This window comes from Protopterus annectens, chromosome 4.part0 (genome assembly GCF_019279795.1).
Source record: "Protopterus annectens isolate FY-2018-M chromosome 4.part0, PAN1.0, whole genome shotgun sequence".
Classification (NCBI taxonomy): domain Eukaryota; kingdom Metazoa; phylum Chordata; order Ceratodontiformes; family Protopteridae; genus Protopterus; species Protopterus annectens.
This window is the reverse complement of record NC_056733.1, coordinates 1330864384-1330891942: the sequence shown is the minus strand read 5'-3', so window position 1 is coordinate 1330891942 and position 27559 is coordinate 1330864384. Positions and strand designations below refer to the sequence as shown.

The 27559-nt window shown below is 44.1% G+C and overlaps 1 protein-coding gene across 1 annotated transcript in view; it reads left to right on the top strand.

Annotated features, from left to right (window-relative positions):
- RAD50 (RAD50 double strand break repair protein) overlaps nucleotides 1-27559 on the top strand; it is a gene marked incomplete in the record, with an annotated part of 1663481 nt that overhangs the window by 1443693 nt on the left and 192229 nt on the right. The window contains 1 exon segment of the mRNA XM_044069198.1: nucleotides 7294-7379. Coding sequence (XP_043925133.1) covers nucleotides 7294-7379 — 86 coding nt within the window.

Genomic DNA, 27559 nt, shown 5'->3' with positions numbered 1-27559 from the left:
CAGACCACCCAGGCCCCTATCCCAGGGAAAGCAGAGAACCAAACAGTGGACCACATCCACCCAAATGCAGGTAGTTCTAAGCCATCCTTCTATGGCAAAAACTCTCAATGACTCCCTCTGCCCTCCTTTCACTCAACAAAAGCTAGGAGGAAGGCACTTCCTCTGCAAAGAAAATTGGCTTTCTGTAACAAAAGACCAATGGGTCTTAAAGATCATTTTTCATGGATACAAGTTCTCTTTCAATGAACTCCCAATTCCAAGAGGATACCCAGACTTGCCTCCAAATCAGTGAGCAGAAGCACTGAAACAAGTCCAAATTATCATTTCCCAGGGGGCAGTAGAAACTGTTCCTACAGATCAAACAGGCAAAGGCATTTATTCCAGATTATACCTTGTTCCCAGAAAAGAGGGCACTTGGCACCCAATCCTGGATCTATCCATTCTGAACACCTCGCTCACTGCTGGTCCCCAAATTCAGAATGCTAACTTTGCAACAGCTGCTGCCTATGCTGACAAAAAATGCCTGGTTAGTGACCCTAGACCTAAAAGATGCCTACCTCCACATCCCCATAAGGGAATCCTGTAGGAAATTCCTGCACTTCAGAACAGGCCCACAACACGTTCAGTCCTCTGCGCTATCCTTTGGCTTATCTACTGCTCCCAGGGTATTCACCAAATGCTTAGCCCTAGCCATAGCATTTTGCAGACAGAGAAATATTCAGATTTACCCTTATCTGGATGACAGCCTCTTTCAGGCAGAGTGCAAAACAAAAGCTGCTCCAGGACCTCCTGTTTGTGAAAACCCTCCTAACTTCCTTAGGGTTCTCCATCAATGAAAATAAATCAAAGCAAACACCATCCAGGAGGATCATTTTCCTGGGAGCACTGCTGGACACAGCATCCCAAATGGCTTTCCTATCCCCAGAAAAGCAGAGTTTCCTGCCTCTCTACTTTACCCAGCTGGTTTCCAGAAGTCACCTCACAGCGAGGAAGTTCCTGCAAGCCTTGAGGTACATGGCATCTTCCATCCTTCTAATTCCTCTGACCAGGCTTCACACGAGAAAACTTCAGCAGTATCTAAAGAACCTTTGGTGTCAGCACTCTCAGCCTCTAGAGACCTCTCTCTATCTGATCCCCTGTATAAGGACTGAGTTTCTCTGGTAGGCAGGGGCCTGTGCCAAGAACATGGGTCTTCCCTTCACTCTCCGCCCTACTGGGCACACCATAACCAATAACGCCTCACACATTGCTTGGGGCACTCACCTAGCAGGCACGTACACCCAGGGCCTTTGGGGTGCCCAGCACCTTCCCTTGCACATCAACCAGACGGAAATTATGGCAGTACAAAAGGCTCTGATATCTTTCAAACCCCATCTCAGACCAGGGGTTCTCCTTATCAAAACAGACAACACCACTGTAATGTGGTAAATCAACAAACAGGGGGGACCCAATCTTACCCTCTGTGCAGGCTAGCCATGAACCTCTGACTGACAGCCGCCTCCATGGGATTAATACCTACCAGGGATCAAGAACTCCCTGGCAGGACCACTTAAGCAGAAACTTACTGGACCCTCACAAATGGCAGCTCCATAGAAAAATATTTTTGCAAGTCACTCAGGAGTGGGGAATTCCAGAGGTGAATCTCTTTGCTTCACACCTCAACAACCAGTTAAAAAAATTCTGTACCAAGGAGTATCACCGCCTAGCATGGAAGGTGGATGCCTTCACTTTCCCCTGGAACCCCCTCTTTGTGTACGCATTTCCCCTTCTGCCTTTTATTCCCAAGATACTGATCAAGATGAGGGAGGAGAGACCAAAGGCCATCCTCATTGCTCCATATTGGCCCAGACAGCATTGGTACCCTTTATTGCGCAGCCTGACATTACAGCCTCCCAGGCAGCTTCCCCTGATCTCAGACCTCTTGACTCAGGTGGGGGTGGAGGATGCTGCACCCAGACTTGCAGACTCTCAAACTGTCAGCATGGCTTTTACTCTAAAAGAAAACAGGGGGCCCCTGTTAAGCAGACAGGTCTTAGACATTATCACAGAGGCCAGAAGGCCCAGCACCAGAAAACTTACACAGGGAAATGGAAAATATTCTACTCATGGAGCCAGTCCAGAGGGGGCATTTCCTCACAACCTTCCATCCCTCTTATCCTGGACTATCTAGTGGAGTTGCTCAATAGTGGCCCCTCCTTCTCTTCTATTAAAATCCATGCCTCAGCCATTTCAGCTCATTTCGATACAGACCCTCCCCTGTTCTCACATCCTTTGATTAAACAATTCCTCAAAGGGACTTCTAATGTCAGACCTCCCGGAAGACCACCCGTGCGAGCCTGGGACCTGAATTATGTTTTGGAAAAACTAACCTTACCACCCTTCAAATCTGCTGCTTCAGCAGAACTGAAATACCTCTCCTGGAAGACTGCTTTCCTGCTAGCTATCGTCTCAGCCAGAAGGGTTTCAGAACTTCAGGCATTGATGTCCATTGAGCCCTTCATCATTTTCCATGCAGACAGGGTCTCCCTGAGGACTAACCCCTCCTTTATGACCAAGGTGGTATCTAATGTGACTCTCAACCAGGCCATACATTTACCCACCTTCTTCCCTAACCCTCAAAACAAGGGGAAAGAATTCTGCACTCACTAGCCATGCACAGACCGCTCAGATATTACATAGACCATACTAAAGCCTTCAGAAAAACAGATCAACTTCTTGTCAGCTTTGACCAGAGGCAGAGGGGACGCCCACCTCCAAACAAACCATTTCCAAATGGATATCACACTGCATCCATTTCTGCTACATATTACATTGGAAACCACCCCCTAAGTCTATTCGTACCCATTCCACTAGGGCAGCCTCCACTTCCACAACATTCCTCAGAGGAGTTCCCACCAGGGACATCCTGGAAGCTGCCACCTGGACTTCTGTCCATACATTTACAAAGCATTAACACCTACCTCTTTTCTCTAAGGCTAGGGCAGGGTTTGCCAGTGCAGTTCTGCAAGGCATGCTGACCCAGGCCTAGATCTTTTACTAATCCTACCACCCCTCTCCTCAGCTTTGGGAATCCTCCCTCAGGTGATGACTGCAACAGTGAAACATGAAGAACATAGTACAGTTGTGTACACTTACCATAAATGTAGATGTTCGAGTGTATTAACTGTTGCAGTCCTGGTTTCCCTCCCTCCTTCCCCCTTATATCCTCTTTCCTTGGGGAGACATAAGCGTCTTAAGGTGGCTTTTAGCCACCAGGTCCACTTTACCATATTTCCTGGGGTTTCTGACTGGTTAGGGCAAGAAAAACTGATGTAATGGGATCATCTGTCTTGCTTTATAGCACTGACAATCTGACGTCAGTCAACAAGTGATAGCAGCTGACACAGAAAAACATTGACTCTGGAATTTGGGCTGTCCAAGGACTACCACAGCAGGGATAACCCACAGGTAATGTCTTCATCAGTGAATACACTCGAACATCTACATTTATGGTACGTGTACACAACTGTACTTTCTCCACTCTGCTGAAATGAAGCCTGTACGTAGGCTATGGTTGAATAGGGTACTCAGTGGCAGAGCTTGTTCTTGCTGGAGATGGTGCACAGTACATCTTGGGATACACACACACACACACACACACACACACACACACACACACACACACACACACACACACACACACACACACACACATGCATAGACACACACACACACACAGTTGTACTGCAGTAAGTTGACACACTATAATATGTAGTTCACAGCTGCAAAACTGACTTTTTGAATTTCCTGCCTGCAGGAGCCTTGAGGCTGGCCCAGATACCTGGGCTCTTACCTCACTCCTTGGCCACAGAGCTTTTCATACCTTTCACCTCTTCATCTTGGTCCAGAGTATTGACTTGTCCAGGTGTCCCCCAGTTGTGTGCAATTACCTCTAGGACTTACCAAGTGTAGGACCTAGTCCTTAAAAAAGTGTTTTGCCACAGAAGTCGCACAGTTGGCTTAGACATTTGATGGCATCCACTTCAGACCTCCCAAAGAAGAAGCATGTTAGGGATGAGGATGCAGTTCACTCATTTATTAACCCACATTTATTGATGGAATCATTTACAGAATCATGGTTACTAAATAATTTTATGAACATAAGTAACTGTTCAGTGACTTGAGAAAATTAAAAGATTTTTGATGAAACATTGTAGAAGCTCTTAAGAGGAACTAGTAATTAATTAAGTTAGGAGAATTCCATTCAACTTAAGGCAAAAGGTTAAGGCAGAACTGGAGCAGTTGGAAAAATAGAAAAAGCAGCAAAGGTATTCCATCTAGCACCTTGAGTTTCTGTCATGGTAACCTTACCAATATTAGATAGATCTAATAAGGCAATACTCTGCATGCTCTGCTTATGGCAAAGTCAAACTATTTGGAGAGGGAGAAGTAACTAACAATTAACTCTGGCATTTCACTGAAATGAATGATGTCTGTATTTTAACTAGATTTGGAGACAGGTTACCAGCAACGTGGATTAAACACCCGAGAATAGGAATATAACTACAAGATTTCTGGAAATACAAACTCTTAATTTTGGGGACACAGTCAGCTGCAGAATTTTACCAAGGTGTAGTACTAAATGTTATCAGTGGAATTATATGTGTTAAACATTTCATTAATGACGTTATTGTAAAATAAAACAGCAGTATGATGCTGGATCAGATGTAGTCATGGGAAGGCTAAAAGAAATGAGCTTGACTCTACATAAACAGATATGCAAGTTAACCAAATCAGTTCTGATTCTGTGAGTTTGAGTCAAATTCAGGAGTCTGAGCTTTTCTTAGTGAACTGGGCAGTCTAGTAGCAGTTTTGCCAGTGTTTTTATGTCCCCTCTTTTCCAGAAAACAGTCTGCTTTTGAATGAATTACTATCTGTTGTATGTTTTGGGGAAGTCAGACATCATGACAAATACCTCAGGGTCGCACACTGGGTACTCATCTAAACATTTTGCTTACTTATGACAATGTTCATGTGTTTTTCCTGAAAATGGGTTGTCTGAAAATGAACAAATTTGTGTTTCAAAACAGTGCAGTGCCAGATAATACCTCTTCAAGTCCTGCTGCTAAGAGAGGAGGAGGCTGTAGGTCTTTCAAGTGAGAAGGGCTCCACCTGTGATTGGTTGGCTGTTTTTGCCATAAAATTGTCAAAGTGGCAGCCACTCAGTATTAATTCTATTTTTGTGGTGTTAGAACCTCGTCCATCATGCCTTCCCATGCAGAGACTCTCTCTCTACACCCATGCTCGTTATAATCTACACCAATATTGCTGTATATCAGGGAGGAGGAAGAAGTTTCCTATTGTAGTGAATGTCATCACAGATGCACTTTCTATCCACGCATGTAAGAACCAGGATTAAGTCTTGCCCATTTATGTATTACCCTGCTTCAAAGGAGTTACAAGCGGATGCATTCTTACAGGACTGTAAGCAGTGGTTTCTGACACACTCTACCCTTTTTATATGGTCCCTGGTAAAGTTCCAGTAAGACAGACCCCCAACTTATTGTGATTACCAGGCAGTGGCTCAGAAGGTCATTTCCCAGGCCTTTCGTATCGTGGTCTGTCCAGATACATTTGTTTCAAGCTGTGTTGGCTGCATCACTACTACTAAGGCAGCTGCTTCCATCGAAAAGTATGGCTGTTAAATTAGTTTATGTTCTGTAGGCATCTGTACCCCGTAAAGTGACAGAGGTCTTATTGGCTGCCAGGAGGTGTACCATTCGAGCTGTATACAAAGCCAGGTGGAAAACGTTTTTCATTTGTGGAGATTTCCTCTTTCTCCTCATTGTTTTAGTTTTCTGGTTTGCCTGACCTGTTTTCAGCATTTGTTTTTTATTTAGGTTTCCATGTCATATCTTGGCCTACCCTGATCTAAGTGAAAAAGAGAGTTCTGGGGCTGATAATTACAATTTTTTTTTTGATGCAGAGCCTGTCATCTCCTGCCTCTGTTAAAGGATATGCCTACACTGCTGTAACTTAATTTCATTATTGATTTGCTGCTTTATCCCTTTTCAAAAAGTTATTTAGTAAATTTGAAGTGTATATGAAGATGCTTCATATACTAACCATTTCATTTTGGCAACTCCTTAAGGATCTTGTGTGTGTGTAATGAGCCTTATTTAGTATTCTACAAGGAGCAACTTTCTCACTGTGCAAATACCCATTTTCTTTCTATGGAATATGTTAGCTGTCACTTAGCCACTCTTGTTTACTTCCTAGTCTTTGTCTCAAAACTGAAGCCAGAAGGAAGGCATACATCCTTCTGGATGTTTGCCATCAGCTGCACTGCCATCTTTTAGGACCATGACTATCAGAATATGGATTAATTGTTTGTTTAATTTTCTCCTGATAATGAAGGCTTTCAGCTGGAAAGTAAAATTCTGCCCAAATTAATTGAATGCTGATTGTCTTCTTTCACCGGAAAACTATTTCATGACTAATATGGCATTACACTAGTGGAGTAGTTTTCCAAAAAACCTGTTCAGGAATGTGTCAGTGGTGTTCATCTGTATTTCTGTACAGTGCATAGCTTTACCAAAAGTCTGCCTCCATTTCAGAATAGAGCAAGCTTTCAGAGGACTGTCCATCAAGTCATTCGATGCTGAAGTCCATTTTCTTCCATTTGAACTTCTTTCAGCACACTTCCCAGTTGGGGCTTGTCACAAGTTACTAGTTCATATTCTATTTAAGTGCTAGACACACTGCAAGGACCTTAGTATTGAAGCAAGGTGCAGCAGATGTGCAGCTACTTAAACATCGCATGAATTTGAGAAGGCCTTCTGCAGTGGATGCTTTATTCTTACCCCCTGTCCCTCCAGTTTAGGTTGCCCTATCTGCTGTTGTACTTGGTAGTCAAACCTACCTCAAGTAAATTTCAAGTTTATTTCTTGCAAGTGTACCACTTTGTAGGTAGGATGGAGCACTCTGGGATTATTGGCATCCATATGACTACTGTCATTGTTCTAATACAAGAAGGTTAAGCATAGATCTAAGGGGGACATACTGCCTCCTATGTAGGAGACTGAGCCACACAAGACTGCATGGAGGGATCTGTCCAAGTGTTGCATCTACTTCAGAGTGGTTTCTTAAAGATCATCTTGTGAACACTCATTGTTATGTTTCTAAATGCACTACATGCAAGTTACTAGAATGCAGTTGTAGACCAGACACGGAAAGCTTTAGATTGTTTTAAGTGATTTTTGTAATGCTTTGCCATGTTTTAGAATTTAATGGAAATTTGTTTGTTTATTTTAGAGCAATTATGAAATTTCATAGTATGAAAATGGAGGAAATCAACAAAATTATTCGTGATCTGTGGCGCAGCACGTACAGAGGGCAAGGTATACATATAATTGTTTATATATTCAACGCATAACTTTTAGCATCATATGTTTTTCTAAATACTTCATTTGAGAGCAAAGCATAATAAAATGTACTGGAGGCTTGCCAATGCATTCCTGATGCCATCACCCCACTTAGCATTGTAGTGACTAGACACTCATTTTCCCCCCAAGGGCACCCAGTAGACTGTGAGAGGGCTTTACACTTTGCCTTTCCCCCCTCTAACACACACACACACACACCTTTCTGATGCTTCAGTGTTTTAGGAGTATGAATGCAGATGATGTCATGAGCATCAGTTGTAGTTTTCACACAATTTATAAGGGAGGATTTGAATGTTTTATTCAAAAAACAAAAAAAAAAATGTGTCTTGACATTTCAATCGGCTAGTTTAGAAAAATAATTAAAATTGTATCCGTCTTGGGTGTCTTCTGCCCTAATCATAAATTCAATAAAGTAAAAAAAAGATTTTTCGGTAGATGCTTTGAAACCAGGTGTACTTGGAAGAATTTTGGTTATCTTTTAGCGTGTTATTGATTTCTTCAAGTCAGTAATACATCGTCCTGATTTTCACATACTTAAACTCATATCTGAATGTGAAGGACTAACATTTATTGATAAAGTAATGGTTCTTTTGTAACAGGATCTGGGTGAAAAAGAAGTCCTAGATGTTTTTCGTGTTTCACTGTTGCAGTCATCACTTTTGGGTTATCCTGCCAGGGGTAGCCCTCAGTTGGCCCGAATACCAGAGGCTTAGTATTTCTGCATCGGTTGCTGTCACTCCAGGACTGACGTCAGGTCGTCAATGGTATAAAAACAAGCAGCTGACGCAATTACATCAGTCTTTCTTTCTGAGGAACCCGAAGCAGAAGCAGTTTGCACAAGTGCCAATCGGCCGCTACCTATGTTTTCATTTCTAAATTGAAGTTGAAGTCTTCTAAAGCTAAGTACCCTGTTGGGGGTTCTTTTTTGTTGCTCTAACTGATGTCAGAAAAATTTAACAATTGTCTCGCCTGTGGAAAGCAAATACCACACTGAGACTTCCACTCTTACTGCTTCACCTGTTTAGGCCCAGACCACGACGTCCCTCACTGTTTGTGCTTTGTTCAACACCAGAACTATACATCATCAGGCTCTTATTGTAGCTAAATAGTTTCACTCTTAATCCTCAAATTCCAATATGGCTTCGTTAAGCCATTCGACTACCGATCTTCAGAAAAAACATAAGGATAAAGACAGAGACAGACTGCACATGTCCAAAACTGCCAATGACTCTTCCATTAAGCTAGTCGTCAGTTCTCTGATCCTCAGTGAGGCACTTTCGCAGCCCCTGATGCCCGCTTCTGTGGATTCGCAGGCCACTACCGAGACCCTTTCGGAGTCCGGTATACAGCGAGACTCTTCTTCGACTAAGGATCCTGCGGATGTCTCTACCTTGGATGAGTCCGGAGCTGCTGAGCAGGCACCGGCTTCCAAGGAAGTACTTCACCCTATCGATACTCGACATAAACTGATGACTTCTTTCACGTCTTCAGTTCTTTCATAAACTACTGAGTTTCTAAGGCCCAGGGTATGAACTACGCCCAAAAAACTGACAACCCGAGTTCAGGCCCCTGCTTCCTTGCCTCAGTCTCAAATGCTTAAAATGGTGGAAGACCTTATTATGCTTATTAGGGGAAGCCAAACTACTTCTCCCCAGTAGTTTTATCTGAACAGGAGTCCGATGACTCTGATGCTTTTGAATATGAAGACATGCAACCCCTCTCTGCTTATGAGGATTCTGATGCAGAGGAATCCATTCCTTCTTTTTTTTGGTGAAACCCTTCATAGTTTTAAGGGAGCATTTCCAATGGGAATGTCAAGACTATCCTCAGTCAAAAAAGAGACTTGGGGAATGCCTAGATTTACCACAGCACAGACCTTTGGCCATTCCTCCTGTCCTGGATGCTGTGGATGATGTTTTTATGGAATCCAGTTTGACTCCTGACACCCTTCCTCCTGCTCCCAGGAAACCTGACTGGTACTACAAAGTCCCTGACTCTCACAAATTCCTTTTTAAAAAGTCATCCTTCTGACACAGAGGTCATCTCTCAAGGACCTAAAGGAATTAAAGCAACCTAAGCTAAGAATCCTCCCCCTTAGACAGGAATTCCCGAGCTTTAGACAGATGGGATAAAAAAGTGTACACCTCTGCTACTCTTGCTATTAGAGCATTAAATTGTCAGTTCCACATGCTGAAATATCAGCAGCATACCATGGAACTCCTCAAACAAAAATATTTTCCATTTTTGCTTGTGCAGAAAATGAAGAATTACAAGAGCTTATGCATTCTGCAAGTCAAGTTACTAAGCACACCTTGCAATGTGGCTTTGACGCCCTTGAAGCATCTTGCAGGCAGCAGTCACTGGTTCTGTCCTTAGAAGGCATGCTTGGCTTAAGGAACAGACCTTCCCAGACCATGTCAAATCCAAATTATTGGACTCACCACTGAACAAAGACAATTTGTCTGGCACCAAGGCAGAAGAGGTCTTAAAAAGATGGAAGAAAAAGCTAAATATGTGCAGACAGTTAAAGACTTTTTACAGGTCCAGCCTCCGAGGTTCAGTAGGCATTTCCCCTCTAAGCACTGGTCCTTTCCTGCCCCCTCCAGGCCAGCTCAGCCCAGACCCAGGGGAAGCTGACCCCCCCCCCCCCCAGAAAGCAGCCCCAGGGAATGCAGAGATCTAAGCAGTGGAGTTCCTCCTCTTTAAAAACAGGGAGTGCTAAGCCACCCACTTATGGTAAGAACTCACAATGACTTTACACCTCCATCCCTTACCTCTGCCCACATGCTTGTGCCCCTAGGAGGAAAACTTTCCTTCCATGCAAGCAACTGGGCCTCTATTACCAGCAACTGATGGGTCCTCAACATAGTGTCCCAAGGATACAAATTTTATTTCCAATCACTGCCAACCCCAAAAGGGTTCCCGGATCTTCCTCCAAACCAGTGGGCAGAGGCCAAAAAGCAAGTCCCTTTCCCTGCTATCCATGAAGGCAATACAGCATGTTCCTGCAGACCAGATAGGCCAAGGTTTCTATTCCAGACTCTTCCTGGTACCCAGAAAAGAGGGAACCTGGCACCCAATCCTCGATCTATTCACTCTAAACACATTTCTGGTGATACCAATATTCAAAATGCTCACCCTTCAGCAGCTTCTTCCTATGCTTTCAAAGGATGCTTGGTTAGCCACCCTGGACCTAAAAGAAGCCTAATTGCACATCCCAATCAGGGAATTCTGTAGAAAATACCTATGTTTCAGGGCAGGATCTATGCACTTTAAGTTTCCTGTGCTTCTCTTTGGCTTATCCACTGCTCCCAGAGTTTTCACAAAATGCCTGGCTCCAGCCATTGCTTTTTGCAGACAAAGAAATATTCAGATTTACCCCTACTTAGGCGATTGCCTGATTCAGGAAGACAGTCAGGAAAAGCTGTTACAGCACTTGACCTTTGTAAAGGACCTACTGACCTTCCTGGGGTATACTATCAACGAAAAGAAATCAAAACTAGTTCCCACACAAAAAATTGTATTCCTGGGAGCAAGCTTGGACACAGCATCCCAGATGGCATTCCTTACTCCTGAAAAAGAAGCCTACCTGAAAGGCTACTTCTCTCAACTAGCCACCAGAACCCAGTTATCCGCAAGGAAAATCCTGGAAGCTCTAGGGTTCATGGCTTCCTGCATTCTACTCATTCCATAAGCCAGACTGCATATGAGGAAACTTCAGTGGTACCTAAAAAGCCTTTGGTGTTAACACTCTCAAGACCTGCAAACTATCAAACCAATGATACATTATCTAAGGAAAGATTTTCTTTGGTGGGCAGAAGCATGCAACCATAACAAGGGACTTCCCTTCTCACAACACCTCTCAACCCAGACCCTCACCACAGATGCATCAGACTCTGTCTGGGGTGCAGAGCTGGACAGCAGGTGCATTCATGGCCTTTGAAGCCCAAATCAAATACATTTTTATTTATTTAACATTTTGTTGACCGGGAATGTCCGACTAGGTTCCACAGAGCCTGTTTTCAGCGGAGGCCCGGGGAGAAATGCTCCAGATGCATGCTTTTGGAATGTGGGAGGAAACCGGAGTACCCGGAGGAAACCCACGCGAACACAGGGAGAACATGCAAACTCCACACAGAAGGCACCCCAGCCGAGAATTGAACCGGAGAACCTCTTGCTGTGAGGCGACAATGTTAACCGCTGCACCACTGTGCCGCCAGTCTGCACATCAGCCAAAAAGAGATGCAAGCTGTTCAGCACACCCTGACAGTTTTCAGACCCCTACTCTCCCCAGGGCCTCTACTGATAGAAACAGACAACACCACAGTGATGTGGTATATCAACAAGCAGGGAGGGGCTCACTCTTATCCTCTCTGCAGGCTCACCATGACCCTTTGGCACACGGCCACAGCCATGCAACTACACCTGCTAGCACAATTCCTGCCAGGCTCCCTAAACTCTCTGGCAGATAACTTAAGCAGAAACCTGCTAGACCCACACGAGTGACAGCTAGACCAGAGAACCTTCTGTCTTGTATCCCAGAAATGGGGCACCTCGAAAGTGGACCTCTTTGCCTCCCACTCCAATCATCAGCTCAGCAAATTCTGCACTAGGGAACCTCGCAGCAAGGCCGGGAAAGTGGATGCTTTATCCTTCCTGTGGGTAAACCTCTCGGTCTATGCATTTCCCCTCTACCACTCATTTCAAGGGTACTGCTCAAAATAAGGGAGGAAAAACTGAGGGCAGTCCTGATTGCCCCAGACAGGCCACACCAGCACTGGTACTCACTGCTGAGCAGCCTGTCACCCCTGCCACCATGATCCCAACACTCCTGACCTAGAGGAATGGAGAATTCATGCATCCCCAACTGCAAACACTCAACCTGGCAGCCTGGCTTATTCCCTGACCTCTCCTCAAGCTGCGAGCCTAAGCAAACAAGTCTTAAATGTTATATGTGAGGCCAGACGCCCCAGCACTAGAAAATCCTATGCTGACAAGTGGAAAAGGTTTTGCACCTGGATCCAGGCTAAGGGAGCCAGAATGGCATAGCCCCCCAAACCTCTCATCCTGGATTACCTAGCAGACCTACTACACAGGGGTCTATCCTTCTCTTCTATTAAAATCCATGCCTCTGCCATCTCTGCTCATTACAGCACAGAGCCACCTCTCTTCACACACACTCTCATCAAACAGCCCCTAAGAGGGGCTAACAACTTAAGGCCACCCAGAAGAGCTCTGACCCCAGCTTGGGACCTTAACTTTGTGTTGGAAAAGCTCACCCTACCCCCCTTTTAACCTGCAGCTTCAGCAGAGTTAAAATTCCTCTCTTGGAAGACAGCCTTGCTTCTGGCCATCACTTCAGCTAGAAGAGTATCAGAGCTACAAGCACTCATGTCTTTAGAGCACTTCACCATTTTCTATGCTAGCAGGGTCTCCCTCAGGACTAACCCATCTTTCATGCCTAAAGTGGTGTCCAGTGTGGCTCTCAACCAATGCATTTATTTGCCCACCTTTTTCCCTAACCCACAAAACAAGAGGGAAAGGATTATGCACTCTTTAGATGTGCACAGACAGCTCAGATTCTGTCTGGATAGGACTATATCCTTTAGAAAATCAGATCAATTGCTAGTCAGCTTCACAGCAGGGGCAGAGGGCAAGGCCATATCCAAACAAACAATCTCCAAATGGATAGCACACTGCATTCATTTCTGCTACAAACAGCATGGGAAACCATCCCCAAAAGGGGGTCAGGACACATTCCACCAGGGCAACCTCCACATCTGCAGCTTTTCTCAGAGGGGTCCCCACCAGGGACATCCTGGAGGCTTGCAGGGCATCCTAGCCATCCCCCCAGTCTTCATGACTGTCTCCACCCTTTTCTACAGCTTTGGGAATCAACCAAAATTTGATGACTGCAACAGTGAAACATGAAGAACATAGTACAGTTGTGTACACTTACCATAAATGTAGATGTTCGAGTGTATTCACTGTTACAGTCCTGGATGTTCTTCGTGTTTCACTGTTGCAGTCATTACATTTGGGTTATCTTCCTGCAGGTAGCCCTCAGATGGCCTGAATACCAGAGTCTTGGATTCCTGTGTCAGATGCTGTCCCTCCTTCCATGACATCAGGTCGTCAGGGGTATAAAACATGCAGCCAATGCCATTACATCAGTCTTTCTTGCCGTGCGGTGCCTGAAGCAGAAGCAGTTTGCAAGTGCCAGTCGGCCGACTCCTGAAATTTTCATTTTTGAGTTTCAGAAACAAAGTCTTCAAAAAAGCTAAGTACCCCGTTGGGGATCCCTTTTCTTGCTGTTAACCGATGTCAATAAAAGTTAACAATTGCATTACCTGTGGAAAGCAAATACCTCATAAAGATTTTCATTTGTACTGCATTCCTTGCTTAGGCCCAGACCACGACCAGTCGGTTTTGTGCCTTGTTCAACCCCCGAACTATTCATCGTCGGTCTATATTTGCAGCAAATTATTTTGGTACTCAGTTTAACTATCCAGAAATGGGTTCGGTAAGCCATCCGACTACCGATATTCCAAAAAAAGGCAAGGATAAAGACAGAGAAAGACCGCATAGGTCCAAAACTGCCGACGACGCTTCCATTAAGCTAGTCTCCAGTTCGCCGGTACTCAGTGAGGCGTTTGTGCAGCCCCTGATACCTGCTACTTCAGATTCGCAGGCCTCTACTGAGACCCATTTGGAGTCTGGTATGCCGCAAGATGCTTCTTCGACTATGGAACCTCTGGATGTCTCTACCTTGGATGGGTCCGGAGCCGCTGTGCAGGCACTGGCTGCTGAGGGTGTATTCAAGCCTACAGATTTGCATTTTAAACCGATGCCATCTTCTTCATTAAGGCCTAAAACTCGACCCACGCCTAGAAAACCGACGTCCAAACCACATGGTCAGGCCCATATGCCTAAAAAAACAAATGCTCAGAATGGCTGAAGACCTTATTACTTTAATTAGGGGAAGACAACCTTCCCCCCTCTAAGAGACCTAGAACTGTTTTTCCTTCTGATTTTTTCTGATCAGAATTCTGAAATTTATGTTTCTTCTGATTACCAGGATTTGCCCTTATCTACCTGTGAGGATTCCATTTCCTCTGCTTCCCCTCCAGAAGATTTTTCGTTTGGTGAAACCTTGCACACTCTTAGGGAGCATTTCCACTGGGAAAGTCAGGATTTCTTTGACTCCAAAAAGAGGCTTAAGGAATTCTTACTTCTCCTTCAACAAAGGCCTTTAGCTATCCCTCCTGTTCTGGACATTGTAGTTGATATCTTCTTGAAGTCTAGCCTGGCCCCAGACACTTTACCTCCAACTCCCAGAAAACCTGACAGGTATTAGAGTACCTGACTCCCACAAGTTCCTCTTCAAAAATACTACTGCGGATCCAGAGACCATTTCCCAAGGACCAAAGGGCATTAAGGCTACTGCTGCCAAAACCCTACCCCCTCTGATAGAGATTCCAGGGCCTTGGTCAGATGGGGTAAGAAGGTGTACACTTCTGCTGCTTTGGCCATTAGGACCTTAAATTGCCAGTTTCATATAAAGTATCAGCAACATATGGGACTACTTAAACAGAAAATTATGTTGATTCCTGACTGTGCTAAACATAAAGAATTACAGGACTTAATGCATTCTGCTGAACAAGTTGGTAAACATACTTTGCAATGTGGTTTTGACTCTTTAGAAGCATCTTGTAGGGCTGCTGTCACTGGGTCTGTACTTACAAGGCATGCTTGGCTTAAGGAGCAAAACTTGCCAGATCATGTTAAAGCTAAATTACTGGATGCTCCCTTAAGCCAAGACCACCTGTTTGGCAACAAGGCAGAAGTCCTTAAAAAGACAGAGGAAAAAGCTAAATATATGAAACTGTTAAAGATTCCCTGCAAGTACAGCCTCCCAGATTTGGTAGGCATTGGCTTTCTAAGAATTGGTCCTTTCCAGTCTATTCCAGGCCTTTTCATTCCAAACCCAGAAACAGCAGACCACCTAGGTTACAGTCTCAGGCTACATACAGGCCTAAGCAGTGGGGGGCTCCCACTTCCAAAGCTGGAAGTAGTAAGACACCCCCATGGAAAAATGTCACAATGACTTAACCTTAACCCTTTCAAGCCCTGCTCAACTGCCTGCTCCCTTAGGAGGAAACTTCGCCCTGCATGCAAAAACTGGGAACTCATTACAGGGGATAAATGGGTTTTAAATATAGTTTTCCAAGGATACAGATTCCACTTCCACACCTTACCAACCCCAAACGGTTGGCCAGACCTACCCCTAAATCAGTGGGCAGAGGCTCAACAGCAGGTTCTCTCTCTTCTAAGTCTCAGGGCTATTCAGCCTGTCCCAGCAGAAGAAAGGGGACAAGGTTTTTACTCATGACTTTTCCTGGTACCCAGAAAAGACAACTCCTGGCATCCTATCCTGGACCTCTCTATTCTAAACACCTTTTTGGTAATCTCCGAATTCAAAATGCTAAAACTTCAACAGCTGCTTCCTATGCTAGGCAAAGATGCCTGGTTGCCAACCTTAAACTTAAAGGAAGTTTACCTGCACATTCCAATAAGGAAATCTTGCAGGAAATACCTACGCTTCAGAGCAGGCTCCATGCAGTTCTCTGCACTCCCCTTTGGCTTACCTACTGCACCCAGTGTATTCACAAAGTGTCTAGCTCTAGCCATTGCATTTTACAGGCAGAGAAATATTCAGATATACCCTTACCTGGACGATTGTCTTATTCAGGCAGAAAGCCAGGACATACTATTAAAACATCTGGCATTTGTAAAGAAACTTCTAACCTCGCTGGGGTACACCATAAACAAAAAGAAATCTCATCTGGTACCCTGCCAACAGATTGTATTCCTGGGAGCAAGCTTGAACACAACTTCCCAGATGGCTTACCTCATGCCAGAGAAACAAGTTTATTTGACAGCCTACTTTAAACTACTGGCCACAAAGACCCAGCTATCTGCAAGGAAAGTTTTGCAAGCCCTGGGGTTCATGGCCTCTTACATTCTACTAATTCTGTATGCAAGACTGCATATGAGAAAACTACAATGGTATCTACAAAGCCTATGGTGTCAACATTCACAGGACCTGGAATCAATGATTCCTATCATTCCTTGTATAAAGACAGAGTTCCTTTGGTGGGCAGAGGCCTGCCACCTCAACAAGGGGCTCCCTTTCAATCTACCCCCTGCTGCCCAAACCCTGACTACAGACACATCAGACTATGCATGGGGGGCTCACTTGGCAGGGCAGTGGATTCAGGGCAAATGGAACCCGAGTCAGATGCACCTGCATATCAACCAAAAAGAAATGTTAGCTGTACAGAGTTCCCTGACTGCCTTCAGGGACCACATCCTTCCAGGACAATTATTAGTAAAGACAGACAACACCACAGTTATGTGGTACATAAACAAGCAGGGGGGAACCCACTCATACCCTCTCTGCAGAATAGCCATGGTTCTGTGGAGCACAGCCTTGAGCTGCCAAGTGCACCTACAAGCTCAATTCCTGCCAGGCAAGCTAAATTCACTGCCAGATGACCCAAGCAGAAATGTCATGGACCCACACGAATGGAAACTGGAACCAAAAATATTCAACCTCTTGAGGAACAAATGGGGGACTCCAGAGATAGACCTGTTTGCCTCCCCCCAGAATTACCAATTGGACAAATTCTGCACAAGGACTCCCCACAGTCAAGCTTGGAAAGTGGATGCCCTGTCCTTCCCCTGGGAAAACCTCTCGGTTTATGCCTTTCCCCCTCTGCCTCTCCTCTCGAAGGTTTTGCTAAAGATCAAACAGGACAGACCAAAGACAATTCTTATTGCACCAGACTGGCCTCGCCAGCACTGGTACCCCCTCTTGCGCAGCATGATACTGCTGGATCTATGGCACCTACCTCAGACACCTTCCCTGCCGTCCCAGCAGGCGGGCCAGATTCTGCACCCACAGCTTCAAACCCTGAACCTTGCAGCCTGGCTAATCCCTTGAACTCTCCAATAGCATCCCCTCAGTAAGCAGGTTCTAAAAGTCATTCTGGAAGCAAGGAGATCTAGTGCTAGAAAATCCTATGCTGAAAAGTGGAAAAGAAACTGTTCCTGGAGCCAGACCCAGGGTATGGGCACTACGGTGCCCAGTTTACCTCATATTCTTCAGTACTTAACAGAAATGCTCCACAAGGGCCTATCCTTCTCATCAGTTAAAATTCATGCCCCTGCAATTTCAGCACAGTATAATACTGAACCACAGAAGGAGTTGCATTGTGTCTTTGTGGATTTAGAGAAAGCATATGACAGGGTGCCTAGAGAGGAGTTGTGGTATTGTATGAGGAAGTCGGGAGTGTCAGAGAAGTATGTAAGAGTGGTACAGGATATGTACGAGGGTAGTGTGACAGCTGTGAGGTCTGCGGTGGGAGTGACGGATGCGTTTAAGGTGAAGGTGGGATTACATCAAGGTTCAGCTCTGAGCCCTTTCTTCTTTGTAATGGTGATGGACAGGTTGACAGACGAGTTCAGACAGGAGTCCCCGTGGACTGTGATGTTTGCAGATGACATTGTGATCTGTAGTGAGAGTAGGGAACAGGTGGAGGAGACCCTGGAGAGGTGGAGATATGCTCTAGAGAGAAGAGGAATGAAGATCAGCAGGACTAAGACAGAATATATGTGTGTGAATGAGAGGGAGGATAGAGGAATGGTGAGGATGCAGGGAGTAGAGGTGGCAAAGGTGGATGTGTTTAAATACTTGGGATCAACAGTTCAGAGTAATGGTGAGTGTGGAAGAGAGGTGAAGAAGAGAGTACAGGCAGGATGGAGTTGGTGGAGAAGAGTGTCAGGAGTGATTTGTGACAGATGAGTACCAGTAAGAGTGAAAGGGAAGGTCTACAAGAGGGTAGTGAGACCAGCTATATTATATGGGTTGGCGACCGTGGCATTGACAAAAAGGCAGGAGTCAGAGCTTGATGTGGCAAAGTTGAAAATGTTAAGATTTGCACTGGGTGTGACGAGGATGGACAGGATTAGGAATAAGTATATTAGAGGGTCAGCCCAGGTTGGAAGGTTTGGAGACAAAGCCAGAGAGGCAAGATTACATTGGTTTGGAGATGTGCTGAGGAGGGATGCAGAGTATTTTGGGAAAAAGATGCTAAGGATGAAGCTGCCAGGTAACAGGAAAAGAGGAAGGCCTAAGATCAGGTTTATGGATGTGGTGAGAGAGGACATGCAGGTGGTTGGTGTGACAGAGCAAGATGCAGGGGACAGGAAGAAATGGAAACAGTTGATCTGCTGTGGCGATCCCTGACAGGAGCAGCCGAAAGAAGAAGAAGAAGATAATACTGAACCACCCCTCTTCTTTCATCCCTTGTTAAAGCAATTCCTCAGAAGGGCTACAAATTTGAGACCCCCCAGGCGAGCCCCTACTCCAGCCTTGGACCTTAACTTTGTATTGGAAAAGCTCACTCTCCCTCCATTTGAACCAGCTGCAACTGCAGAGTTGAAATTCCTTTCTTGGAAAACAGCCTTCCTTCTAGCCATCACTTCAGCAAGAAGAGTGACTGAATTACAGGCCCTCATGGCAGTGGAGCCCTTCATTATTTTCCATGCAGATAGGGATTCCCTCAGGACCAATCCTTCCTTTATGCCCAAGGTGGTGTCTAGTGTGGCCCTAAATCATTCCATTAATTTGCCTACCTTTTTTCCTAATCCACAAAACAAAGGAGAACAAATTCTGCACTCTTTGGACATGCACAGACAACTTAGATTTTATTTGGACAGGATTAAGCCTCTCAGAAAATTTGAACAGCTGCTAGTTGCCTTTGCTGCAGGGGCAGAGGGGAAGGCCATTTCAAAGCAAACCATTTCTAAATGGATTGCCCATTGCATTAATTTCTGCTATAAGCACCATGGAAAACCTACCCCACAGGGGATAAGATCACATTCCACCAGGGCTGCATCTACCTCTACAGCCTTTCTCAGAGGGGTCCTTACCAGGGACATCCTAGAAGCTGCTACCTGGAGCTCTGTTCATACCTTCATCAAGCATTACCACATGCCTGTTTTTTTTTAAATCCAGAACTGGTTTTGCCACTGCAGTATTGCAGGGCTTAATAGCTGGTCCTAATGCTCTCTAATTTCCTCCTCCTTTCCTTAGCTTTGGGAATCTACCCAACTGTAATGACTGCAACAGTGAAACACGAAGAACATAGTACAGTTGTGTACACTTACCATAAATGTAGATGTTCAAGTGTATTCACTGTTGCAGTCATGGTTACCCTCCCTCCAGCCCCCTGAGTTCTATTAGCTCTACCTATCCTTCTTGTTTGGTGTATTTGAGCTTTCTGGTGTATTTGCTTTTTGTTGGAGGTGTAACATAACATATAATTGCTTCCCATTATGGGGCACCTGACGTCTGGGGCAAGAAAAACTGATGTAATGGCGTCTGCTACATGTTTTATACCCCTGACGACCTGATGTCATGGAAGGAGGGACAGCATCCAATGCAGGAATCCAAGTCTCTAGTATTCAGGCCGTCTGAGTGCTACCTGCAGGCAGATAACCCAAATGTAATGACTGCAACAGTGAATACACTCAGACATCTACATTTATGGTTAGTGTACACAACTGTACTCCCCCCCCCCCTCTACCCCCCTTGACTCACTCTCTCTCTCTCTCTTTTCCCCTCTCCTTACTGGAAATGTTTGGTATTTACTTTCTACTGGTGGTGTTCTTCCAGCATAACCTAACTCCCTATTTGGGGTCTCCTGACAGTTAGGGCAAGAAAAACTGATGTAATGGTGCCCAGCTCCCTGTTTTATACCACTGACGATCTGACGTCAGTCCTGGAGTGACAGCAACCTATGCAGAAATACTAAGCCTCTGGTATTTGGGCCAACTGAGGGCTACCCCTGGCAGGATAACTCAAATGTGATGACTGCAACAGTGAGTACACTCGAACATCTACATTTATGGTTAAGTATACACAACTGTACTTTTTGTGTATTGATAGTTTTCTTGTAATTGGCAGATCTTTTTAGTAAAGATTACTTGAAAGACAGCATAGTTTTACTTTTGGCAAGATAGTCTCTAGTAAGAATACACCATGCAGATTTTCTTTAAAATTATTCTGCCAACATAAAAAGATTCAGTGGCAGTGTCATTAAAGCACTGAATAAAATATTTAATTTATTGCACAAAAAGAAATTAGCAGAGCACCTTCAGACTGTGTCTATTTCTGTCCTACACACTGCCAGTTCAATTTGATAGCCACTGTTTAAAATATGTCTGTGCCATTGGTATTCATCTACTATTTGCACTGATGGTATAGTTTAATATGATCTGCCCAATATTGTAAATAGCAATGAGGACTGCTAGCCTGAATGTATGTAGTGCAGTAAGCCTGTCCACTTCAGCACTTGCATTAAAGAACCAGTCAAGAAGCTGAAGTGCATTTCAAAGTAAGTTAATCTGTCTTGTGTATCACAATTGTCCACTGAAAGTGTGCAGCTTACAATGTTTCTATTGTAGATGTCCAGCCTGGGAACGGTCAGTATAATCCAGCTGAAATTATTCTTTAGCCTCTCATGTTTTTTTAAATACTTCATTTGGGAGCAATGCTTAATAAAATATTCTGGAGACTTACCAATGTATTCCTTGATCATTGGATCATAGGAGATTACTAGGCTAATGGCTCTGGGGCCCTTTCAAGCCTAGTCAAAACTTTATCCCCAAAAGGGAAACCTCAGTCAGCACCTGTTGCCCCTGTCAATGAGGGACCCAGGTGGAACCCCTGGGACAAATTTATGATTGCCCATCCACTCATCAAGGTTGCGCTTGAAGAGGATCAGTGACATACTTTAACGTGTATGGGGAGTCTATTCCAGAGATGGTGTAGCCTCTGGGAGAGAAATCTGTCTCTCCAGCAGGTTTTATTAATGTCACATATTAGATTTAAGCCTTTCACTCGGGTACTACGCGAGGGGTTAGATTTGCAGATATGGAGCATCTCTAGTAGACCAGGGTCTGAGATTGCCTTGTAGGTGTGAGACACAGATGATCTCTGAGCAATCGGTACATGCAGAGTAAAGTGATAGTGATTTGAACCTGTCCACATAGGACAGTTGTTGGAGGCCCTGTATGCTCTTTGTGAGGTATTTCTGTGGCCTTTCTAGTTGGTGCAGTTGTTTGGAGAGGTACATATCAAAGAGGGCATTGTACTCAATTATTGGCCTAATGAGGGAGGAGTACAGAGTGGATTCCATCCCTTTACTTACGAGATAAACCAAGTAAAAAGCTTTTCTGACCACTGCCGCTACATGGTAGTCAAATTTGAGATTGTTGTCAACTTGTGTACTCAGATCTCTCACCACACGTTGTGTGGTTAGGGCGTTGCTGCTAATGTGGGAATCAGTAGGGGCCATATTTTTGCCAAATGGTATGATAAAAACTTTTTTTGCATTTAACTTAAGGACAGGACTTTGGCAGAAGTCATTTGTTGCTGTGAGACCCTCTTGAAGTATGTTAACATCATTTGGGGAGTCAATGACAGCATCCAACTTACAGTCGTACACAAAATTGGTCAGCCACAGGCCTTTTGTCTTTGCCTGGACCTCTGAGAAGTAGATGCCAAACAACAAGTGTCCCAGGACAGAACCCTGGAGGACACCATCACCCCACTTAGCATTGTAGTGACCAGACACTCCCCTCCCCCAGGACACCAAGTAGACTGTGAGAGGGCTTTACACTTTGCCTTCCACCCTCTAACATGCACACACACACACACCTTTCTGATGCTTCAGTGTTTCAGGCGTATGAGTGCAGATGATGTCATGGGCATCAGTAGCCTTTTATCTCCCAACTCCCAGCCTTTTAATATTCCTTTCCATAGCCTTTCATCCAGTTTAATTTCCTTATTCACCAAAATCATCATTACTGTGTCTTAAATATAGTTAACATTTCTGAAGAAATTTCCTCAGAAAAGCCCTGTTATATATTTTACCTGAGGAAAAATGTGATTGTGATCACTTCTGACCATTGTCTGACATTTAGTTCAGCAAATTTGTATAAAGGACTTCTTGAGTACCACTTAATATCGAAGAAAAAATACATGTAGAATGGAGAGATAAAAAACAAAATCATTTGGAAAGGCCCCTTTTTTTCCAGTGATATAGTATGAAAGAAAGGCACAGATGTAAGCCATCAATGTATGCATTTGCAAAAAGAATAAACTCTGGTCATCATACAAAAGTTGCTGAGCCTGCCGGTAAAGCTTTTCAATCCAGAGCTCATTAGCCATTGCTTTCAAATAAGCATGGTTTCATAGGTGACAGTGACCTGCATGTCTTATCAGCTCTGTAATAAGAAAACTTGTAAGCATTGTTTAAGGGTTCTACTTTGTTTTGACTGTAAGAGAGTTACCTGTGGTTTATTATTTGTTGCTTTGAGTAACTGTTGCACATATGTGATAACAGTGTAGTGACATAGGCCTTGGTACAGCCAATGCAGGCACACACATTGATCTCTAGGTAATTCCTTTTTTGTTTATAAGCTCATTCAAAAGTAGTAGTGTTCAGCACATCAGATCAGGCTTCTATGTAATGCATGTCTGACCAGTGTGGTGGCAGATTAATAGCCGGAGGCTTCTTATTTAATCTTTATAAAATTATTTTTAAAACATGAAAAATACCATGGGCATTAGCTGTCCTCTTCTTTCCCCCTGTTTAGAGAGATAGCAAGAGAAAGGAAGAGGCGAGAGGGAGACTGACAGAGATCTGCAAGGACTAAATGGAATCCCCGTAGTCCTGTACTTAGTTGGGTAACCAAATACACATTCAGGTTGTGACTCAGTATAACATTTAGGTAGGCCAACTTAAACATCTAAGACCTAGTACACCTATGCTTGTTTTAGAAGGTGACCCAGGAAGGCCTTTGGTGTCAAGTGATTTGGTCAGCATGCAAGTATAGCTTCTGATATTTAGTTTCATATCAACAGGATGTAACATGTTTGTTGCTTTTTGCCTTAAACAAGAATCATATTCTGCCTACCTACTGTATATATTGACCATTGTAGACTGAGCTTCCACCAAGAAACACTACAGTGGTCTAATGCTTTGTAGCATTAGTCTTCAGGCATCATGTCATTAAGCTAGGTAAGACTGCAATCCAAATTGTAGCTTGCTACAGATCCCCCACCATACCCCAAGATTCTCACTACACCTAAACATACTGGAAAACATTAAGATACAACCAAACACCCTAATACTGGGTGATTTTAACTTCCCTGCCATTAACTGGGAAAACTACTCGTGTACCAACACCTTTGCCCAACGGTTCTTGGAATTCATAAATTCCAACACCCTGGATCAACTATTCCATAGTCCTACCAGGGGCTCCAGTATCCTACACCTGGTCATTACCAACATGGGATATGGATGCTCCACACCTATGGTCACCCCCTCGTTAGTCAGGTCTGACCATAAGCTAATCACCCTTAACATCCACATCCCACCCCCACCCCCCAGTAAGGAAACCTCCATAAAAAAACTTCTCCAAAGCCAACTTCATGCTACTCAAGGCAGAAGTGACAAACTTCATGACACCCATGCAGACGGGAACTGAAAGTTCAACTGATGAATCCTACACTAAGGCACTGTACGAGCACATCCACTTGTGCATGAATCGTGCCATCCCAGATAGAAACAAGATGCTCCCATCCAAAAAAAGGAAGCCAATCTGGTGGTCCCCTGCCATAAACAAACTTTACAACAAAAGGAAGAAACTGTTACAGAAAAGAGGAGAATCCCAGGATGCAAAAAACTCCCTTAACAGCCTCAGTAAGAAACTGAGATCCCTCATAAAATCCTCCAAAGCTAGTTACGAAAATAAAATTGCCAAAGATTGCAAAGACAACCACAAAACATTCTATAACTATGTCAAGAATCTAAATGGCAATGCTCAGATCTGCTCTGAGCTAAAACAGAATGGCATTAAATATACTGATCCCAGGGCTATTGCCAATATCCTGGCAGATCGATTCAGTGCCAACCTCACCCCCCCTCACCCCCTAAATGGCCCATCTCAATACCGAAAGATTGGCAAATTCCGGTAATAACGGCCACACAGGTAAAAAACGCACTCTCCAAAGCTAAGAATACAGCATCCATGGGACCAGATGACATTCCGGGCTGTGTACTACATGAACTACAATATGAACTGGCACCTCACCTAAATGTCATGTTTAATCATAGCCTCTCCTCGGGTTTTGTGCCCACTGAGTGGTGCAGAGCTACATTTATCCCACTCCACAAGGGGGGATCCACCTTGGATCCTGGAAACTACCATCCCATCAGTTTGACAAGCCTTATCTGCAAGGCCATGGAGTGTATTATCACGGAACTTATAAACAAAGACATTGGCAACCTTCAAACACTGGACCCCACCCAGTTTGGGTTCGTGAAGGGCCGATCTTGTCTCCTAAACCTGATTGACTTCTTCGAATCAGTCTCCAGAGCCATGGACAAGGGTGAGGTGGTCCACACAGCCTATCTAGACCTTGCCAAGGCCTTTGACACCATCCCCCACTCTGGAATCATAGATAAACTTACTAAGCTGGGCATTAATCCCTACGCCACCCAGTGGGTTGCTAAATGGCTTACTGATAGAACCCACACTGTAAAAGTAGCCGACTCCAAATCCACCTCCAGACAAGTGGAGCTCCTCAGGGTTCAGTCCTGGGAGTGCTCTTGTTTGGCATCTACTTCTCTGAATTACAGGTCAACACTAAGGGACTCTGGCTAACAAAGTTCGCAGATGACTGCAAACTGGGAGCCATTATTGAAACCTCAAATTATGTTGATACTCTACAAAAGGGCCTTACAGAAACAGATGCTTGGTGCCAGAGCCATGGGCTCAAGCTCAATGCCAAGAAATGTATAGTTATCCCCTTTGGGAAAAAACATGTATCCATGAATTACCATATAGGTGGCAGTACAATAAACTCCGAAAGTGTGATAAGAGACTTAGGGACACAGATGGACAGTCGTCTCACCTTCGATAACCACATCGCCACAACAGTCAGGAAATCCTTCTGTGTGGCACACCTCATCACTAAGGGCTTTTCATCCAGAAAAAAGGAGGTCATTGTCCCACTGTACTCATCTCTCATTAGACCCATTATAGAATACAACGCCCCGTTTGGTATGTACCTGTCAAGACATCTGCAACAACTGGAAAGGCTGCAGAAATACCTCACTAAAAGAATCACAGGCCTAAAGCAGATGCCCTACACTGACCGCCTTAAAAAACTCCGGCTATACTCTGTCGCATATTGTCTACTCAGAGATGATCTCTGCTTAACATACAAGGCCATGTCAAACCAGAGCTGTTGGACATGCTACACTTAAAGAAATCCCAATCCCTCAGAGCCACACACTCCAGGGATCTAAACCTTGTCATCACAATAAACAAAACATGCTGGAGGGATAGGTTCCTGACCCAGAGACTCCCCAGACTCTGGAATAGATTGCCCATACATGTCAAGCACAGTACCTGTTTGGCCCTCTTCAAAAGGAACCTTGACAATTGGATGGGAGAAAGGAAATTCACCCCAGGGATCATGTCAGTCGCCCTGCTAGACAGGCGTCCAGAGAAGTAAATAGCATGGGAAGAAATAGCCAGGGAATTGTTATGGCTAGGCTTGTATAGGCCCTAGGGCTGATAGCCTAGTACCAACCTATGAATGTCAGTACATGCCCCAAGTAAAAATAGCCAGCTTGTAGACTTCATTGGTCGTATTTTTTAGGTAGACCTGTAAATAGGATTTGGACAGGTGGGTACTTAATTTCCTGTTCAGCCTATAAAGAACCTCAAAGATGGAGGACCACTCCATGCAGTTGAGCAGTGCTAAGGTTCTTACATTTTATTCATTTTAACTGGTAGCAGCAAACAAGGTAGAGGTTGTCACTAAAAGCTAAGGCTACCAAAATACAGATGTCCTTCCACTCATGCTTAGAATGCATCTCATGACCTGGTAGGATGGATAATGCCAGCCTAATCTCTGTGCTACTCTTTCATCCCTGGGGACCTTTATTTTTTCCCTTCATAACTTAGTTACAGTTATTTTATGTTAGAAATACCTAAGACTTAGAATCTCGTTTCCAATGAGCAAGTGTCAGAACTTCATCTTTGTCTTAAATGTCTTGGCTTGCACACATTGTTAATGCATAGTTATAGCACTCCAGACTTGCTTCAAGAGATCTTTTCTACAAAACCAGGCTATCCACATAAAACTGTTCTTAGCAGAATACTGGTTGGTATCCAAAAAGGGGTCTCTCCTTTTTCAGACTCAGGAGTTTCACTTTTTAGCCAAGTGACTGGGGTATTAACTTAAAAAATTGATTGGACAGTAGGCTTTCCATTTGTAGAAATTCATATTCTTGAAGTGTGTTTGAAAGAAAGCATTCTTTTTAGAGGGTAGAACTTTTTTTTGTGAATCATACTTTCCATTTTCATCTTTTCTGATCCCCAGTACTAGCACAATATATCTTGAATGCTAAATAAAAGCTTAATCTGCAGCCTTTCAAGCAAGCAGACTATTGTGCATGTAAGTAATATTACTAGAAAACAGTATTCCTCAAGTCATTAGTTTTGCCACTCTTATAAGAATTTAATTGTTTTTGAGCACCTGTCTTTTTTAACATTTGGCATTCCAGGCTGACCTTGATATATGGATTTTTTTGCTTTTCTGTGGCACACATGGTAAAGACAGCTGGCCGAAGATCACCTTGATTGCTGTAGATTCATCTTCCTTTACCCAGTGAGGCTCACATATCTATTTCCTGATGGTCCCCTTTCAGAAGATTTCTACATCTCTGACTCACCCTTTAGTCACTGTTCAGTAGTGGATCTAGTAAGTCACTTCTCAAAATGCATCCTTCCTTGCAGTTTTTTACCTGCTTTTCCAGTTGAAAGTTGTTGGAGCAGCTGTAGTTTAATCCTACAAGAAGTGGCCTTAAGGCAAGAGTAAGCCATATCAGTCTGTTGTAGGGTACTCGCAGTCATACACCTACTTACACACCTAGGACTGATTTATTGTCATCAGTGCTCATAACTGTCATCTTCTCTGAAGTGGT